The sequence below is a fragment of the Urocitellus parryii genome, chromosome 12 (assembly GCF_045843805.1).
Source record: "Urocitellus parryii isolate mUroPar1 chromosome 12, mUroPar1.hap1, whole genome shotgun sequence".
Classification (NCBI taxonomy): Eukaryota; Metazoa; Chordata; class Mammalia; order Rodentia; family Sciuridae; genus Urocitellus; species Urocitellus parryii.
Genome location: NC_135542.1, coordinates 90,048,131 through 90,068,181, shown reverse-complemented (window position 1 = coordinate 90,068,181; position 20,051 = coordinate 90,048,131). Strand labels below are relative to the sequence as shown.

The following is a 20,051-nucleotide window of genomic DNA, read 5'->3' as shown; positions in this document are numbered from 1 at the left end:
ACACCAGAGTGAGGGGTTGACGGGGTCTAACTGCTGGGGCTCGAGGGGAGGGGAGTCTGCCCTCCAAGGACAGCAGACAGAGGGGCTGAACGACAGAAGGGACATAGGCCACTTCTCAGGAGTGAGCCTCGCAAGCCAGGAGGACGAATCACAGCTCCAAGGCAGAACTGAGTGCTGCGTCCTGGGGCCAGACTAGAGCTGCAGGAGTTGGGAGGGACAGAGGAGGACAGGGAGGAGCCCACTCTCACACTTGAGTGGATGCACAAGTGCACACACACGTGCATACACACAGACACACACATGTGCACATGCACAGACATACATGTGCACACATGCCTAAAGACACTGATCAGAGAGCACATGGACTCGGTTCTCCAGAGCCCCGATGTACACACCTGCCCACGTAATCCCATGCAAACGGAAGTATAGGGTGTGCACCCACATCACCTCTGTAGGTCCCACCAAGAATCACTTACAGTCAAAGATGCAGGAGATGGTGGGTCTGTTCACACCGAAGCTCAAGGTAGAGACGGACACGGAATCGTCGCTCCTATCATCCACTACACCACCCTGGAGGCACAAAACTGGTCATGGCAGATTCTGACCCCAGAGCCCAGAGCTAGCGGGGAAACGTAGGAAGGACGCAAGCCAAGGGAAATTGAGAGTCCTGAGACCCCACCATCATCAACGTGACAATTGCCCACCTCGTAGGTGGGAAACGCAGGTTTGCCTTGAGTCCTGCTGTCCTGGGCCCTCCCTGTGCACCCTGGGGTGTGCAGGAGCACACCTGGCCTCTACCTTCTGGACACCTGGAGCCTCTCCAGTAAGTTGTGGTTACCACAAATGTCTCCAGACATTGCCAAATAACCCCGGGGGGTAGAGGGATTGTCCCCAGCTGAGAACCTACAGTAAGAATTAAATCAAATGTCGTACCTGCAGCCTTGGGCAAGATGCCTGGCACTCAGTAAGGGGTACTAGTGACATCAGTTTAACCCTGTCATCTCTCTAGTGTCGTGTTAATTTAGTCACTTCTCCTGAGCACCCACAGTGCCCTGAACTCCCCTATGTCTGCACCCACCCCTTCACTACCAGGGTCACGACACTCTTCAGCTGCTAAAAGCAGTTGGCCTCCAACAACACTCAGAAGCTCATCCTCTCTACGGCATCGCTAGACGCCAATGTCAAAGTACCAAAGGATTGTGGGAAACTCTTCCGACCCTCTAGAGAAGACTGGATAAGCCAGGGGGGGAATTCTGAGCTGTTCCAGATTACAGGTTGACAGGAAAAGACTCTAAAGGACTCTCCAAGGAAGAATTCAGCAGAGAGCTGGCTACTGGGGTGCATCTAGTGGAGCCAAGGTCTGGAGGTCCCGGGTTAGCATCTCTGGGCTCCCACTATCCACCCTCGGCATATTTATAGACAGTGCTGGTGCCAGAGGCATATAGGTCCCAGATCACAAGCTCTGGGGAAAGGCTGTGCTAGATACTCACTGTCTCTCAAAGTTCCCACTGTGCTAGGGAGAGTCTGGGGCCAAGGACAGGAACAGAAGCAGGAGGCAGACTGGGGCCACAGCTGGCTCAGAAATCTCTCCATCAGTTTACTGTGTATAGAGCCATTTGGGCAGGCCTGTCACCTTGTCCTGATTAGCACTGGGATCTAACCATGGAGCCTTGAGCCACTTTTAGGAACACCAAGACCAGACCACTCCCCTGAGCCAGATGCCCACCTCTCCGGTGCCCTCCCTCAAGCCCACCTTCCTCCAAGGGCCAGTAGCCCAGAGGCCCCCTGCTGCCTGCTCCCTCTGCCATCGCTATTTCTCCAATCCTTCCTCCAGCCCTCTCCTCAGACAGTCACCTGCTCCATTTCAGAGGTGGCAGGGTGGAGGGATAAGGTGGCCTCTGCTCCATTTCCTTCCCCAGTGGCTCTTCCCACCCCACAAATGCGCGCAATCCCTCTAAGAAAGCCCTGGCGCCTTCCTGGGGTGGCCTGCTGGTCCCACCCAGGTCCACCCAGGTCCACCCAGGTCCACCCAGACGGGCCAATTCTCAGCAGCGTAGCCCTGACCTTCACCCTGGATGCACCTTCACATCTGTCCTCTCCTCTCCAAACCACAGCCACCATCAAGCCTAGCCCAGGCCCCTCATCCCAGAAGTCCCTGGATGCCTGTCCCCCCACCCACCCCGCCAGCCAGGACCAGCTTCATCACCCACTGTCACTCAGCTCCGTAGCGGGAACCTTCAGTGCCTCTTATACCTGAAGGGTCAAATGACACCTCCTCCCAGTCAGGCCCCAGTGAACCTGTCCCGTCGCCCATCCCACACCAAGCTCTGCCTCCCTCACACCCGGCCCCCTCAAGCTGCCCGGGATCACCCTGGCTCCCACTGCTGGCTGTGCCAGGCTGCTATCAGGCATCCCAGTCCTCCCCACCCAAGGTCATCCTGCCAGTGATTGGCTCTGGCTCACTTCACCAGACATCCTCCTTTGTGACAGGGAGGAACAGTGCCCCTGCCCTAGCTTCCTTTCACCACAATTTCAAGGTGGCTCTAAAACCAGATCCCTTGGGCCCCGATTCTGACCCTGTCATTAACTGGCTGTACGGCTGTGGGCAAGTTGCTTTGTGTCTCTGAATGAATGGTCTGTGAGTTGGAAAGAGGTCTACAGCACCTAACTCAGAGGTACCGTGATGGACAACTAAAGAAGTTCTTGGTATACTGCCTGGCACCTGAGCAAATGTTCCAGAAACGTTAGCGAGTGATGACCTGGGGAAACGGTTATGCTGGGGCGGCGTTCAGACACCTCGTACTTGTATTCTCACAATTATTCCAGGAAGCTGGAAAAGTGAGCGTTTCCGTAGGGGACCCCAGCCCTGGGGATCAAACCTGCACGAGCAGGCGCCTCCCCAGTACTTGGGTCCTCCTCCCTCTCTCTCTCTCTCTCTCTCACACACACACACACACACACACACACACACACACACACACCAGCAGGGTAACAGGGAGGGGTGTCATACTGCAGGCAGGAGAAGTCCAAAGGCCTCGTCGTCCTGAGGTCCTCCCTCCTGGGCAGCTGTGGCCCCCAGGGTTCCCACCAGGAGAGGCTCCTGGCCTGACCGCACAGCTGCGCTGGCCACAAGTCAAGCAGCTACTGGCCACTGAGCACCCCTCCTGGCTACAGTGCCTGTGGGCTCTGAGGCCAAGCAGGGGACAGACTTGAAGGCTCCCAGCAGGCCATCCAGGCAGCAGACACAGGACACCAAGGCAAGCAGGTGGGGACACCAGCCAGCACTGGGGTTCAGCGAGGCATCTGACACTGGCAGCTGGCCCCTCCAGCTGCTGGCTATGGGGCCTGGGGTGTGGTTGGAGAGAGGGACTGGGTTCAGTTGGGGAGAAAGGGCCACAGACCCTGGTCCCTCTTCCCCAGCCTGGCCACACACAAGTGCCCCACCGGTAGGTAGGGTGCTGGGTGAGCACAAAGTGGTGGTGGTGGGGGGTGTCGCCCAGCTACACAGGCCCCATAATTCACCTCTGCCTCAGGGGCACCCTCAGGGACCTCCCTGCTGGTGGTGTCTGCCAACACCCATCCCCACTCACCTCACACCTCCTTCAGACGGCCTCCCCTCCTGCCGCCCGTCAACATCCCCACACAGGCTCTGTCTGGGGCTCCACCAGGGCTGGGACCAGGTACAGGCCTCGCTCAGGCCTGGCCCACAGCAGCCCCTGCCCGAAGAATAACTCCCAGGGGGTCCTCCCCCTGGCCTTCTCCACCTGCCCTGCCACCAAGGGAGGGGCCCAGCCATCCCCCGGGGTCACGAGACACCAATGCCACTCACCGACGTCCCTCCCTCCTCCCCTCTCCTTGTGGTTCCAAGAGTCGGATGGAGACGGTGAGGAAGACACATTTCTGGGGAGCAGGGCAGACACATGCTCAGAGCCAGGCAGAGGAACAGTCACGAGACTCAGTGCCTCCCAGTAGAGCCCCAGTCCCCGGCTGCCCCGGTTCACACTCTGGTCAGAACGCCACCCACACAGCAGCCCAACATCTTCACATTCTCTGGCCACCAACCCTCCCCCAAGGGACCTGAGCTCCCCAACGGCCACTGACCCTCTTCTGTGGCCTTATTTTTCCTTCTAGCACAGATGCCTGGCACGGTCACCTTTCTGCTCACTGCCCCCATCACTGGCAGGTGAGCCCTACGCGGGCACCGCTGGGTCCCCAGTGCCCCTAGAGAGGCCCTGGTGAGATGTTTACAGAATAAGGGAGTGAAGTCCATGGCCAGCTCCCCACCCCACCTACGCGCCTCCCTCTTCACACCCTGGAACTACTGTAGGGGTTGAGCCTGACTCAAGGGCGGGCGCCCCAGAGAGGCACCCCCCCCAGGTGAGAGGAGAGTGCAGGCGGGGGCCCGGAGGGTGGCTCGGTGGCGCATGCGAAGCCCTGGGTCCCATCCCCAGGACTGAAAAAGAAAGGAAGAGGGTTAAGTAGCAGTGTGATGTACAGGGTACTGCCACGCAGTGTGCAAATCCAGGGACTCTTCAAAGAGTCCCCACAGCCTTCCAGGGAGGGATGACAACCACCTCTGTGACCCCGGAGCACACGAAGGCAAAGCAACCTGACAGCGGCCGTCCCAGGGCAAAAGAGCGGCCGGCAGATATGGAATAAATGTGTCACCTGGAGCAGCAAGTCATGTTCATGGAGGAGAAAATCCAGGTGACAAATTCATTTTACAGACCCTGGGGCACAGAAACGCGCCAGGCTGCATGCAGTCCCAGGAGGGGAGGGGGACAGGAACTCCCAAGTCCTCCAAGTATGGGTCAGTGGGCATAGGGAAGACACGAGCCAGGGAAATCGGGAGTCCTGAGACCCCACCATCATCGTCGTGACAACCGCCCACCTCGTAGGTGGAAAATACAGGAGTCTGTCTTGAGTCCTGCTGTCCTGGGCCTGCCCTGTGCACCCCGGGGTGTGCAGCAGTACAGCTGGCCTCAACCTTCTGGACGCCTGCAGCCTCTCCACTGAGTTGTGGCTACCAGGAATGTCTCCAGGCATTGTCAAATGACCCTGGGGGTAGAGGGATTGCCCCCAGCTGAGAACCAACAGTAACAATTAAATCAAATGTTGTACCTGCAGCCTTGGGCAAGATGCCTGGCACTCAGTAAGGGGTACTAGTGACATCAGTTTAACCCTGTCATCTCTCTAGTGTCATGTTAATTTAAATGATGCCCTCTCCTCTGGTCTTCTTTAATGCCTTGAGCCCACCATCCTTTGGCCACAGGCCTTTGCACAGGCTGTCCTCTCCATCTGACATGCCCTGTCAGCTAGCTAACTGGAGCTCTCTCTTCAGCTGACTCATCACTGAGGCATGGACACTTCCTTGACGAGCCAGCCTCCTTCCTGAATCCATCCCCCACGCACACAGGCAAGGTAGTTTGATACCCACACTCAGCCCAATATCTGGCACTTAGTAGGGATCCAGGAAAGACTGATTACATGAAACAAACCACCATCCTCCCCTTTGCCTGAACCACGTGCCAGTCGGCCGCCTCCCAGCTCAGGAGGCCAGGATCTGTCACTGCCTGGGTGTGGCCTCACTCAGGTCCGTGATGGGGGAGGGCAGGGGGGGCGCTGTGCAGGGGGAGTGGCACTGGCAGCATGGGGCAGGCAGCAGGAGCAGCGAGTGCTCGCTAGGCCCAGGCCACAGGGAGGCTGCGCTCTGCCCCCCACCTCCCACAGCCCTGCACACACCCTGGCCGGCCCCAGGGCCAGGGCCAGGGCATTGGGTTTCCCACAATCACATTCCTGCCTCCATAGCTCATGCTGGCGACTCCCAGGCTGGGGCTGGCAGCCACGCGGTCTGTGGCCACGCACTCTGTCCCAGGGCTAGCTGTGTAAGGGATCCTGCTGCTCGCCCCGGGGCCTGGGTGGCCTCCAACCCACTGCTGCCCGGCAGGAGGCCACGGCTCCCTGGAGGAGCCTGAGGTAGGAGGGACTCACCCCTCAGAGATGTTCCCAGGCTCCCCAGGAGCCCCAGGCCAACGGACACCTGAGTCTGTCCAGGCCTCACCTCCAAGCACCTCAGCCAGGAGGAGGTGAGCAGGTCCTGAGGAAAATGCAGCCTGTGGAAGGGGACTCCTCACCCACCGAAGTCACATCAAGACCAAGATGGAGCCCAGCAGCAGGCCTGAGAGTCCTGTGTCCTGCAAGGCCCTGCAGCAAGTGGCCTTGCCCTAGACGGGGTCTGCAGGTCAGGATCCATGGAAGAGGAAGGAGGGACACAGAAGGGGTGAGAGCTGAGGCGGATGCTGCAAAAAGATCCAGGCTGGGCGGGCAGGTGACAGCGCCACACAGCCACACCATGGTGGCCTGGCCGAATCAACAGGACCTAGAGGTATGTCATTGCCACCCGGGAGACCAGGGACGCCTTCCTTCCCTGTCCCAGCGGAGTCAAGCAGATGTGCCGCTCTCCTTCACTTCCAGGAGGACCCACGTCCTACCCAGGATGGTGCCAGCAGCACAGGTGGCACGGCTATTGGAAAGGGCACCACTGCTGGGGGCCACCCTCAGCTCGACTTCTGCAGACAGGACCAGGGAGCAGAGGGTTCTAGGGCCAGCTCACGGGGCTAGCGAGAGCAGATTAAGTTTTCAGGAAGTCTGCAAGTCAGCTGTTAGACACCGTCATCAATAAAAACCGAATCATGCAGTCAGTTACCAGGGTACACACCTGTTATCCTAGGGTCTCAGGAGGCTGAGGTAGGAGGATCGCAATTCCAAGGCCAGCCTCGGCAACTTAGCGTGGCCCTAAGCAATTCAGTGAGAACTTTCCTCTAAATAAAAAATTTTTTTTAAAAAAAAGGGCTGCAGATGTGGTTCAGTGGTTAAGCAGCCCTGGGTTCAATTCCTGGTACCAAAAAAAATTAAATCAGACAAATTGACAACTCAAGAGATCATATTAAAAAGCAAAGGTGGTAAATATTCAAACCTCTCCTAATTACTATCTTTTGCGATCATCTCTCCTCCTGCAGTCAGCACCCTTGTGATGAGGTACTCCTGTATCCCTGCTCCCAACCTTCTTTGACCGTCTCCCTGTTCAATGGTGCCACATTGATTGGCTCAAAACCAGCCATGGTAGGGTGGGTTCACCATGGAAATCAGCAAATGCTACCAATCTGGGCCTTATTTGTTCTGGAGAGCTTGTTGACCAGCACAGTACTCGGGGGACGTTCCAGACTCTCACCTTCTGCACTGTCTCTTCTCTATTTACTTTGCTGGGACAGCCAAATAATAGGACAAGGTAGGAGGGATACGATAAACCCTGCACAATCCAGCCATTATCTGTTAAGACCTTTCACAATCCCTGTGTGAGGAAACGCAGCTACAATAATGACGACTTGTCTTCTCTGAGCCTTATTGGTAAAAGGGGATTGCAATGGAACCCACCTCCTAAAACTGGTTAAATGAGATAATATGATGACTATGCATGAGCAGGAGATGACTATGCATGGCATGTGCCCTAGGACAGGGGTCAACTATTGCTGACCATAAAGAGCCAGGTAGTAAATACTTTTACTATGGACCCTATAGTCTCTGTCGCACTGTTCAGCTCCCATTGCAGCAAAAAGCCACCACAAACCATATGCAAGTGAATGACCACCGTCTGTCTGCCGATGAACCCTTATTTACAAAAACAGGCAGAAGACCAGATTTGGCCTGTAGGCTATGCTTCACCAACCCCTGCTCTATCAGGGGAGGTTATTATTGGTGTTGTGTCATTATCATGCCCATCTGATAATCAGTGAGAAAACTGAGGACCAGAGAGACCAATGTCTACCCTGAGATTACACAGCAAATTTAGCGGGCAGAATCAAAGGTCTCCATGCCCAACCTGCTCAAGGCTTTTCCTAACAACACCTGCTTCCCCCATCAGAGCTCAGAGCATCTAAGCCAAGCTCTGGAGCTGCAGAGGACTGAGTACCAAGTCAGGACTGTAGGGAACCCGCTTCACTGCCCTGGAGCTTGGAGGGAAACCCCACACAGGCCAGCAGCCACAGCCAAGCGAGGAGAAGCTTTTAAAAGAGGGAATGGAACAGAGGAACGAGCAGAACTCCCTTCCTAATCAGGGCTGATTGCAACCTTAAGTAGAATAGCAGGCGAGGGTGCAACCCCATTTCATTTACAGCTGGAGCCAGAGCTTGGAAGCAGATGCTAAACTCCTTGCAAAACTACTGGCTGGCCCCTGGGGATGTGGGAGTGGAATGAGGAAACCTGGAGAATCCACAGTGCCACGTGTGGGCTGGTGAGGGCATGTGGTGTGTGTCCCTCCAGGGTTTCCACATCTCCACATGTGCAGGGTGCAAAGAGCTCTCTGGCAGGTTTTATCCCCGGCCAGCGTGCCTCGGTAATTAGGACAACTGTATGTCCCACTTTGCCTGGAACGGTCCCACTCATGCCTGTTTAGCCAGCATGATCATTAATAGTGTTCCACACCGGACAATAAATTATACAGTCCCCTAGAAATCACGAAGCCAGACCCTTGTGTATACAGGGAGGCACCTGACACCTCTGCCCAACAAAATATGGCTGCCATTCTGTCTGGCAATTGGGTCCTCCAGAGTTTAGCATCCCAATCTAGGCAAGATAGACCCGGAGTGCATGCATTTAGAGCACTTGCCCACATTTCTTTCTCTGGAAGAGAGCCAGGGAGACAGGGAGGAGAGGAGAGCCATCAAGCACCCCCGTTCCAGCACAATGTCAGGTAGGGGACAGGAACAAGAAACCTGGGCTGCACAGAGTTGCCTTCCAACAGCCGAGCCCCAGCCCCTGCTGCAGGCCTGGGTTAACTAACACCTCCGGGGCACTGCCCTGGCTCAGGGCTCCAGCTCTGGGAACGGTGCCTGAGGACTGGCTCCATCCAGGTGGCAGGCAGACACTCCCACACACCCCACCGCCCACCCACAGCTGGCCTCCTTGTCAGCCAGCTCTGATCTCCAATCACTCCATTCTGGAACCTGCTTCTCCATGATCCCCTCCCCAGAACTTTCAACTCCCAACTGCCCTTCCATGCCTGTGGCCCAGGCTCGGGACACCTGTCTTTCTGGGTCCTCTCTACTTCAGGGCAGAACTCAGGCCTCTACCAACAACTGCAGGCTTTGGAGGTGGGTGCTACCCTGGGTGGAGGGGAGATGCTTCTCTAGCTGCCCAACTGCCCCAGGGAAACCAAGCCTCCTGGCTATAAGGTGGGGTGGGGATTCGGCCAAGGGCCACAGCCAGCTGCTCAGCTGCCATGTCCCACCCTGAAGGGCCTTTGATGGGTGAGGACGAACATTTGCTCTTACAAAAGTGACTTATAAAAAGGGGGTGAAACTACCCATCTGGCCAATGGTCAGGAGACATCTGAGGAGAGGAGACAGAAGAGCCGGCTGACTGACCTTGCTTCTAATACTGACCCATGCTCCCACTTCTCAGGACTCAGTTTCTTCTGTGCTGACATTTAGATCTCAGAGCTGTTCTAGAGTCGCACTGTCCAGTAGAACTTTCTGCAATGATGTACCATCCTGTGCCAGCTTGTGCAGCCACTGAGCACTCAAGATGTGGCTGGTCTCACTCGGAACTGAATTCTCTTTAGATTACTTTAGATGTCTGTTTAAATAGCCACATGTGACTAGTGGCTACTGCAGTAGGCAGTGCCCAACTAGAGCCTCAGTCTCCTTGACTGTAAAATGGGACTAATAATAGAGTCCAGCCTTCTAGGGTCACCATAAGGATAAAATGAGATAATACAGATTGTCTCACTTTAGGTTTTGGCACGTGATTAAACAGATTTTAGTGATTCTATCCCCTTTGGGGTCCTGGATCCCCTAATGAGGTGGATAAAACCCAGGACCTTACACCACAATTTAGCCATTACATACCCGCACATGCAAACCATACACACGCAGATTGCGACGCACTCGAAGATTGCGCGCTTGTACGCGCACACACACGTGCATAACTTTGCATCCGATTTCAAAAGGCTCCTGCAGCTCAGGAGTCTGTTTGAGGACATCCTCAGAATCATGAAAGTTCCTCCCAGCTCTGAAAAGCTCCAAGGCTCTGAGCACACGTTGCCGGTCCACCTCCTCCCCTCCTGCCTCCTGAGGAAACCCTCGGGGCTGAGCAGATGAAGGGCTTGGAAAAACCCCTTGCGCATGGAGGGCAGGCCCAGGGCAAGGGCGACAGGACAGATTCCGTGAGCTCATCCCAGCAGCCGTCACCAGAGTTCCCAGAGAGGCCGGTGGCGTCAGGAGGGGGTGACTGGGTGGGAGCCGGCGGTGGTGGCTGCGGCGGCAGCAAGGGGTGTGGGGCAAGGAGAGGGAGGCTGGATGGAACGCGCTATAATAGCGGCTTTGTGCTCCGCTTCCCAACTCCTGGGAACGCCAGGAAGATTATGAAACCCGGTGTCTTTGGGAATGCCAGGATATTAGCTGGAAAAAGAATAATACGAAAATAAAATAATGCTCGGGATGGAGACAGCAGACGATTAGCAGACGGAGCCAGGGCCTCCCGCTCCGCGGAGGGAGCCAGGCTTGGCCCCTGCCGAAGGTTTCAGGGAAAGGCTGCCCGTGCTAATGAGCAGACAGGGCCTCCCTTCCAAGCAGACGTCTTCCAGAAGGGGGCTAGCCAGCCAGGCCCAGCCCTCCGGTGGACACACAGGCCAGGGGAGGGGTAGTGGAAGGCCGTGGGCATCCTCAAGCCTGTCCTTGGGCCCAGACATCAAGGTACCAGGAAGGCTATCAGCCCCCCTCCCACTGTCCTTCCCTGGCTCCTTCAAAGTCTGCCTCCAGTCTCCTCCGCCAGGAAGCCGCCCCTCATCAGTCAGTCAGTCACCCCGGAAGCACGCATCCTCCCCACAGCTCCTCCCTGGAGCTCACTGTGATCATTTCTTGTCTTAATCACACAGGCCCTCCCCAGGGGCCAGATCGGAGGAGCATTAGAATATCATTTCTGTCCTATCAAGGAATAGGGAGAACAGGTCATCTGGTCCTGCCTCCCTATCCAAGATGCTGGCCACATACCTTCAGCCAGGTGTGAACAGGCCCTGCCTCTCTCTGTGAAGTGAGACTCTGGGGACCTGCCTGGACACTGAATCAGAGTCTGCATTTTAACAAGATCCCCTGACTGGCTCCTTTGTTCAAGTCAGAGGAGAACTTCTCTACAGGCGTCCCTGTTAACCCTGACCATGACCCTAGGGTGCAGTTCCTTTCATGAGTGAGGTAACAGACTCCCTAAACGCATGAGTGACCTGTCCACAGCCTGTGGGCAGAGGAAGCAGAATTCAGAGCACACCTGCACACTCAGAAGCGCTGCCCATCTCACCAAGCTTTCACCAGCACATCAAGAGACGCTGGAGATGGGCACAGTGGCGCACACCTGTAATCCCAGCAGCTCGGGAGGCGGAGGCAAGAGGATCTCAAGTTCAAAGCCAGTCTCAGCAAAAGTGAGACAGGCCCTGTCTCTAAATAAAATACAAAATAGGGTTGGGGATGTGGCTCAGTGGTCCAGTGCCTCTGAGTTCAACCTCCAGTACCCACCCACACACATACACACACAAAATGGCATTGAGACTGTGAGCAAGGACCAGCACTCAGGTAAGGCAGCAGGGTCCTGGCACCAGAAAATCTTGGGACCATCTGTCCCAAGATGTGAGATGGGCTTTAGACCCAGTCACTCGCTGGGGCATCAGTATGTCCAGGGCAAGGACAGTGGGGCTCAAGGAAAGAGCCCAGACTAGCCCTTGTTGTGGCAGGAAGTGTGTAAAGGTGACTGGGAGAGAGGAGTGTGTTCGTGGGGGAAGGGAGGATGTGTGTTGGGGCTGATAGGGGCTCAGCTCACTCAGAGTATGGTCTAGACAGTTATTGTCAAATGGGCCTGTGTCTCTGTCCAAATGCTGGACACACCTAGGACTTTCCAAAACTCTGTGGTCTTCCCACTCCAGGTATGTGGGATGCACCCTCCCAAACCACTGGCTCCCTCTGTTCTCTGCTGCAGCCCCCATTCTCCCAGGACTCAGAGGACTTGGCGGCCTCTGGCTTCTCCTGCATATCACAGCCACAGCCAGGTCACATTTGAATTGTAATCCATCACCTCCCCTTTGTCGACTTGACACTTGATTGCCATGATGCCCGGTGACATTTTCTCCCACATAATGAATAAAAGAGTTGCTTTCTCCGTTTCTGGGAAAGGCTCCCCCATTCTCCCAGTCATTGAGCCACGAAAGCTTGGCAGCGGGTCCCCAGCCTTCCTCACCTTCCTCCTCCAGGTCCGACCTGCCCCAGCACCCATCCACACTCTCATCCGTGAGTCTCGGGGCACCTCTGGCCTTGCACCCCCCCTCCCTTCCTGGCCCCATCCCTTCCCAGCTGATGCTCAGCCCCCACACTCCCACCTCCCTGCCTCAGGCCACCTGGCAGGCAGCCGCCAGATCTGTATTCATACAGCACTACACGTGTGTGTGTCAGGGCCAGCCGAGAACTCACTGTAGCCCCAGGCCCACCAGGGGTGCCCCTCCATCTACCCTTTCATTCTTCCCCTCCTACCACTCCATCTCCCTCTGCCCAAAACTCCTGACGGCCCCGATGGGCATGCTCCCTCTCCACCAGGACTGGCGCTCCCAAAGTTCAGTTCTGACCAGAGCGCACCGCTGCCCCACCCCCCACAGTGGCTCCCCGCAGCCCACTGAGGAGCACTCAGCTGCTGCCCTCTGAGCTCTTTGCCCAGCTCTGTTTTCAGAAGCTCCTCTCTCCTGGCAGAGGTACTGTCCATCACAGAGCAGGGCCACGGACCCGGATGGCCAATCAGAACCCTCCATTCCCCCAGGAGCAGGGCCTGGCTCAGGTACATGACCAGGTGGAGCCAGTCACTTGGAGACTTTTACTAGCACTTTTGAGAAAGCAGCCCTCGGGGGTCTCCAGCGGGGAGGTGGGCTGTACTAGCTGATGGAGCAGGGCTTCGTGGGCTGTCAGGAGGAGGTCAGCCTCTGGTCACCAGCATCATCTTTGCCACCAGGGAGACAGCCAATATGAGACGAGGCCAAGGCAGGTGCGAGTCCTGGGGACACCATGCGAACCTGGATCTCCTGCCACCTTGACGCCTTGCCTACCTTCTGGGTGCTTCCCGGCTAAGAGAGCCCATAACCCCCCTTGTCTCTTTAGCCCAAATGAGTTGAGTCTCCCTTTGATGGAAGCAAGTCCTGGTTACTCACGGTGTCTGCCTGGCCGAACCAGACCCCGCCTGACCGACACTCAGGACTTCCTGGAGGTCTTTTCCCACCACGCTCAGTTGGAGTCACGTGACTATGCCAGGCCCTGCCCAGTCCTGGGCCAAGCCCTTTCTGACTCAGGACAAAAGGGGTCACCAAACAGCAGCCCTGCTCCCTCCTACCTTGCTCCTGAGCTGGCCTGAGGACCAGTTCAGCAGCCAGAGAGCCCAGGCTCTGCTGTCTCCCCTCAACTTCCCCAAGACTTGGCCCAGGAACTAGAGAGCAGGCTTCCTCTGGAGCCCACGGCTTCTCAGACATGATCTGACCAGTGGAGGGTTTCTGCTCCTCTTCCCATGGCTGGGCCTGGCTCACCATCAAGGCCTGAGAGTGGCAGACCTCTGCTCACTCCCTCATGGCCACTGCTGGCTTCAACTCCCATCAGATCCGGGGCTCACCCCCTGTAGCCTCTCAGCCCTGGAGACTAGGCCACACCATGGCTATGTCCTTGGTGTCCATTAGACATACCCAGGCACATGTGGCTGGCTTCCCATGGATGGCTTCCTGTCCCATCAGCCAGTGCAGCTGTGAGACCTGCTCTCCGGGGTCCCAGCCAGAGCCCCCATGGGGGTCACATGCTCACAACTCGATTTCAGAGGGGGCACCACCATCAGGCCACTCACTTCCACCCCTGGGAATCTGCAGGGCACAAGCTATATATCACTGGCCTGAGGGTCCCCACTCAGACTCTCCAGGATGCGTCTGCTCATCTCTTTGGGGGAGTCCATCACCCAGACTCTGGGTAATCTTGAACTGATTCCAGTGCCACTGGTGGCAGAACTGCACTCCACGGGCTCAGGTGCTAAAGTTCATCTCTCCCCATGTACCTGAGAAGCCTGTGAGCAGAATCCCTGTCTCAGGACAACCCAGGGCATCCCAGGGTCACCCGACATCTCTAGCTACTACAGTGTCTTGGGCTTCCCACCTCCATGCCAACCAGCCTCTTTAAGAAGATCAGGGTCCCTTGGCTCCAGTCCTGCCGGTCAGTGATCAGAAGCGATGGCCCCTCCCTCTCGACTACTTACGACTCAAAGAAGCAGAAAGATGCTATTTTATTTTAGGACAACACCCAGACAGGGTGACTGGCCCATGTCACATCCAAAAAAATAAACTAACCTGGGGACCCCCATGTCCCTCCCCCATCAGCCCCTGGAAAGCCCTGGGAAAGCAAGCCAGACCCCAGACAGGTGCAGCCCCACCTACCAGAGCACCCTCGAGGGCAAACACAGCCGCAGGCCCCGTCTTCTCCAGTGGCTCCATGCGGCGGCGCCAGCGACGGCGGCGAAAAGCATCCGTCTTGCGATACTCAAGGTGGAACTTCCAGCCAAAGAGAGAGGCATACTCCCAGCCCTCGCCCTCCGCTTCTGCCTGCCTGTGCTGCACGGGAGAACAGGGTGGCTCAGAGGCCAGTTGCTAGGCCTGCGGGGCGTCCAGGACCCAGCTGTGCCTCTCCACCGACTCCCACAGCAGCGCAGACCAGGTAGGAAAACCTGGGAGGGCTGCCTGGAGGAGGGGGGCTTTGAGAAGCATCTGGAGCAACAAGACCTCTAGGTGAGAACATCAGGAGGGGAGAGGAGGCTCCGTGGCTGCCAGGAGAGCCCGCAGGAGGGGAAGGTGATGCAGCAGTGGTGGAAACCCTGGCTCTGGGGATGCTCGCTGACTTGAATTAGGGGAGGGTTGCATAAATCCAGGGGTTTCTTGTCATTTCCTTTTTCTTCTTCATATTCCCAGCTTATAAAAATAGAAGTGGGCCTGCAGTTCAGAGGCAAAACAAAGATCCTGTTTCCCCAGGAGGTGGGATCCAGGCGAGCTGTGGAGACCCCCTGCACTTGTTCCAAGAGGCCCCTCTCCCAGCCCCAGAGGAAATCTGGACGCCTCTCGCCTCAGCTCCTGGGAGAAAGCAGCCTGAGGCTATCTAGAGCCACAAGCAGAGACAAAGGCCAGTCCTGGAGATCAGGAAGGAGGCAAGGCTAAGGGACCTGGCCAGGCCCCACCTCTGACAACCAGCCCGTCAGGGAGAGCACTGTGTGCCTGGCTCCCAGCAGCAGCAACAGCTAATTACCAAACGCTCCTTCTTCTCCGACCCAGAGACATTCCTCTTTAGATTCTGAGCTCAAAAGAGAGGAAGGAACCTGGGTCCTGCCAAAGGCTACACTTAGACTGGTGGAAGCCTGATTCTTGGGCCAAAATTCAAAAGTGCACTTGGGAAGGAAGGAGGGAACCAGGAGGGTCCAGGGGAGGCAGGCACTGAGGCCATGCGGAACTTGGGCATCTGTGTGACTCTGGAGCAAGGGCATGTGTCATGTGTGCTCATACGTGTGCACTCTGGCCCTGTCTATGTCCTGTGGGGTGGGGTCCCGTCCTTGGGTACATGCTGACGGAGCCCATCCTTATCCCTTCACCAGCCCCCATGCTCGCACCCTGCAATCATGTCAGGTGGTTCCAAGTTCCCTGCAGCTGCCCTGCTTAGAACCTGCTTAGAGCCACCATGCTGGGGAGGTCTATATCCCAGCATGCCCCAGCAGCCTTCAGCCAATGACAGACAGCTAGGAAGATGCCAACCCAGCCCCCTTGCCTGCCAGGTGAGGAGGATTCTGTGGTCCAAAGTGGGCCCCTCCCCAAGGCACATCCTTTCCCCTCTCCCTCCTGAGAACACAGTCTTTAGGGCCTGGAGCCAAAGCTATGTCATGGATTCTGCTTCTAGGAAGCCGGGCCTACTCCTGGGGTAGCTCTGCACCTGCTGGGGCTGCAGGAGAACCCTGTATGTGAACCCCTGTGGTAGGCGTGCCACGTGGATATGCTGTGTCTGTGGGATCTGCAAACCTAGGTACTAGGAGTCATCTGTACATGTGCTGGATGTGATCACTGAGTGTGCTGGGTGTGATCTGTGAGCAGCTCCAATGAGTCCCAAGTGCCGATGCATGTCACATGCACACCTGCACGTATCTGTGTGCGCACAGGTGTCTGCACCTGTACCCCAACCTCCTGCAACCAGGAGCACCTCTCCCAGTCCCCACCCCCCACCAGCTCACCCTGTTCAGTGCTTCCATCTGGCTGAGGTCCCTCCTGCGCAGGCGGACCCAGCGCCGCCGTCGGTGCGTGTAGTACATCTTCTCGGCAGGGACCCAGTGCCTCGGCTTTCGATCCGGAGGGATAGTGATGCTGTACTCCCAGCCTGGGGGAGGACACCAGTCACCCATTGCCCAATAACTCCCCATCTCTTCTGAGGCCATCTCTTCAACTGGGGCATGCTCACAGACTCAAGCAGCCTGTGACGCTTGGTCCTAATTTGTCACTTGAAGAGGGGCTGGACTACAATGAAAGCCAGTGCTCCAGGCCAAGGGGCTGTGGCACTCAGCAGTCCTCATCAGCACACCTGAAGCTCACCAGGATGTGGGGGGCTCACCAGGCTGTACAGGTGACCCACCTTGTTCATCGACAGCCCGGTTGAGGTCCGTGGACCATTCCTCATCTTCCCACTTCCACCCCAGTGGGCACTCAATGTCATCCTTCGGAAGCACCTTCTCTCCATTCTAGGGACAAATCAGGAAAGGCAAATGTGAGAAAATCAGACAGACTTCAGCAGGGGCCCAGAAAAGAAGCCCCAGACAGAATGGCAGAGCCCCCGAGACCCGTGTGACTCAGGACTCCTATTCTTCTAGAACCCAGAACGTGGAGACTCAGCAGGTAGGAGCAGGGCAGAAGTTGCCCCAGCCTTCTCTGAGCCATAGGCCCCTCCTGGGGCTCAAGGGGCAGGTGGGGCAGCTTTCCCTAGAGTCCTGGACAGTGGGTCCACCCCCTTACCACATCAGTGTAGTTGTCACTCATGTAGATCCACTGGCCCCCGGGGAGCCGGGTCTGGTTCTCAAACACCTCCTCCACGAAGCTCAGGTGACCAGCATCAGCATCATGGAGCAAGCTACGGGGGAGGCCCATCAGAACCGCTGCTGCAGAGGCCCCCATCCACCCATCACCTCCAGGAGAGCACCCTGCCTTGGCCAAGCTGCACATCAGCCTCACTCCAAGACAGACAGAGGGGAGGGTGTGAGAGACCAGAGCAAAAAAAGACCCAGGGACACCTCGTGCATGGCGAAAAGAATATATCACCCAAGATAAAAAAAGAGACAGGGGGCCAGTCAAAGGCACCAAAAGCTGGGTGGGGAGTGAAGCACAACAGAGAGTCCTAGAGATATAAGGTGTTATCTAACTGCACACTTAAGATCCGAGTGCTTGACTTTAGATTATATAATTTATTTTTTTTAAAAAAATTCCCAAACATCAACCAAACGGGAAGAGAGACAGGGGAAGAGGCAGAGATGGCAACGTGGATGGAGAAAGATGATGTCGATCTGGGAGGGACCACTGGGGGAACAGGTGAGCTGCCTGCAACCCAAGAATTATTCCATGAGGAGCAGAAAGAGCTTGTCCCTGGTGTCATGGAGGACATGGCCAAGTCAAACGGGGACTTGTCAGTGTTAGAGAGCTTCCAGAAGGAACACTGTATAGGGAGCCCAAGTCCTGGGAGAGCCCCAGTTCTAGTGACCAGTGTAGCAGGAGGCAGAGGAGTTGACAGAGCTGGGGACTCTGAGAGAAAGGGCTGGGGCAGAGGGGACGGTGGCTGGTGGGCAGCCCACCCTCACAAGATTACCCTGCCCACAACTCACGTCTTTTCTGGACACACGAACCAATCTCCAGCCCAGGCCCAGCCAGCAGAGGGGCGGAAGCTGTCTTTGGGTAACTTGATCTTGCCCCTGACATCGGAAAACTTGGGGTAGGTGAGGCCCGTGGTGCCCCAGTTCCCCACCAGGGCCAGCTTGGTCTGGTTCTCATACTGGAGGGAGAAAGAGGAGTCCATTGGGCTGCGGCAGGTCCCGCAGGTTCAGGGGGAGGCGGGGGCCAGCTGGTGGGCACTCACAGTTTCTGCAAAGACAGACAGCTTGCCCTCGGCAAACTGGTTGAACTCCTTCTCATCCACAGAAAGCCCGAACCAGAGCTTGACTCGTATCTGCACAGGCATCCGGGCCCCAGGTACCTTCTCCATTGGATACTAGGCAACAGAGAAGGATAGAAACTCACATTCCCTTTCAGGAACAGGATGTCCCAACTGGGGTGGGGACTGGGGTGCTCCAGGTTTGGACATACCAGCTCAATAGCCCCTCAATGTTGACCAATGCCTATGGGACAACTTAGAACTTCAGGGAATTGGACTGGAATGGATAAGAACTCTCTCCCCTGCCAGGGTCCTTCATCTTCCCCTTCTCTCACAGTTCCATTTCCCTCAATCCCATTCTCTTCAGAATAGCACTGTCTCATGGAATCTTCTGCTACAGTGGAAAATAGTTTCCCTCTGCACTGTCCAATAGGGTAGCCACAAGTCCCATGTGGCTAATGAGCACTTGAACTGTGGCTGGTGTGACTGAGGGATTGAATTATTTGATTTAATTAATTTAAATTTAAAGAGCCAGATGTGGCTACCCTCTGAGACAGAACCGTCCTAGAATTTGTCTTTAAAGGAAACACAATGATGACACAGGCCTGGAAGAGGAAGAAATTAAGGCCATTTCATTTCGTTCTCCGTATTTCGAATTTTAGCCAGACGTTAGTGTACCATCTAATATCCCTACATTTTCAAATGCTTATCAGCATGTTAACCACTATTTACGGGTCTTCAAGTGCTTTTAATCCCGAAACCTTCAGACACTCTGCCAAAATTGAATAACCGCAATAACCCAACCTAAAAAAAAAAAAATAAACATTTTCTATGATCACTTCACCATTTGACTAAAGCCCAGAGTGAGATATGGAGTGAGAAACAGAAGTCTCTCACTCTTCGAATAAATAACACACGGTCCCCATACAGGAGGTGACCCATGAAGTACCTAGGCCCCATGTGCACGAGCTCAGAAGAGTATGTCCTCTAGGACAGGGAGTCAAGAGGGAGGAACAGGAAGCACCGGGGGTTCAGACCAAGAGTAGAAAGCCAAGGCCAAGGTCCCCAGCTGGTGGGGAGGGCTGGACCCCTAGCGGGAGTCAGTACAGCACAGGAAGTGGTGCTGGCCAGGCCTGGGCAGCCACCATCTCACACATCCCAGACCCTCTGCTTCTGGTTCATCCTGGTGAAGCCTGAAGGAGCCCCTGATCATACGTGTCACCCCCTGGAAACCTCCCCACAGCTGATGGCTTCAGCTGTCCTGTCCCGGGGGTGGTTAGCTGCCTTTTCCCCTCCAAACCACCAGCCCCAGGGAGATGGTAGGAATGCCTGGCCCCCCTCCCCCACCCACCCCCAGCTCTCTCCCTTGCCCTCCCCCAGACAGGGCCAGCCTGCCCGACCCAAAATAGCAACAGCAAATAAAGAAATGTCTAGTTTGGGGCTCCTCTCCCTCTCTGCTGGTGCTCATTTTTTCCAACTTTGGTTTAAGTTAAGAAACACCAATGTTTTCTTGGTCTCTGCTGCCTGCCAACATTTTTGTAGAGCTTGCTCAGGAGCTACTGGCGGGCCTCATAAACTCAGTGGGGAAGACTTCGAGAAACAATTCTGTATCTTTCTTTTTTTTTTTTCCTTGCTTAGAATCAGGGAAAATTTTCAGTTTGCATTTGGCTGTGGCTACAGGGCCAAGAGGTCAGAGCCAGAACTCAATCTGTCCCAGGGAGGCCCCCAGGTGTGCCTCTGTGTCCACACCTCAACTCTCAGCACACAGCCTTCCCTGGCCAGCCCCCCAAATGGGGCCACTCCTCCATTTCCTCTCCTTTCTGCCCCATGAGC

General features: G+C 56.0%; 1 protein-coding gene across 17 annotated transcripts in view; it reads right to left on the bottom strand.

Moving 5' to 3' along the window:
- Window positions 1-20,051, bottom strand: part of Dysf (dysferlin) — a 207,897-nt gene that overhangs the window by 85,527 nt on the left and 102,319 nt on the right. For all 17 annotated transcript variants that reach the window (XM_026405156.2, XM_077791802.1, XM_026405158.2 and 14 more), the window contains 7 exons: window positions 18,204-18,335; window positions 17,953-18,119; window positions 17,093-17,207; window positions 16,716-16,821; window positions 16,321-16,463; window positions 14,492-14,665; window positions 477-570 (listed from right to left, as the gene is read on the bottom strand). In XM_026405156.2, the coding sequence (XP_026260941.1) occupies window positions 477-570; window positions 14,492-14,665; window positions 16,321-16,463; window positions 16,716-16,821; window positions 17,093-17,207; window positions 17,953-18,119; window positions 18,204-18,335 (931 nt within the window). The remainder of the gene's footprint in view (window positions 1-476; window positions 571-14,491; window positions 14,666-16,320; window positions 16,464-16,715; window positions 16,822-17,092; window positions 17,208-17,952; window positions 18,120-18,203; window positions 18,336-20,051) is intronic.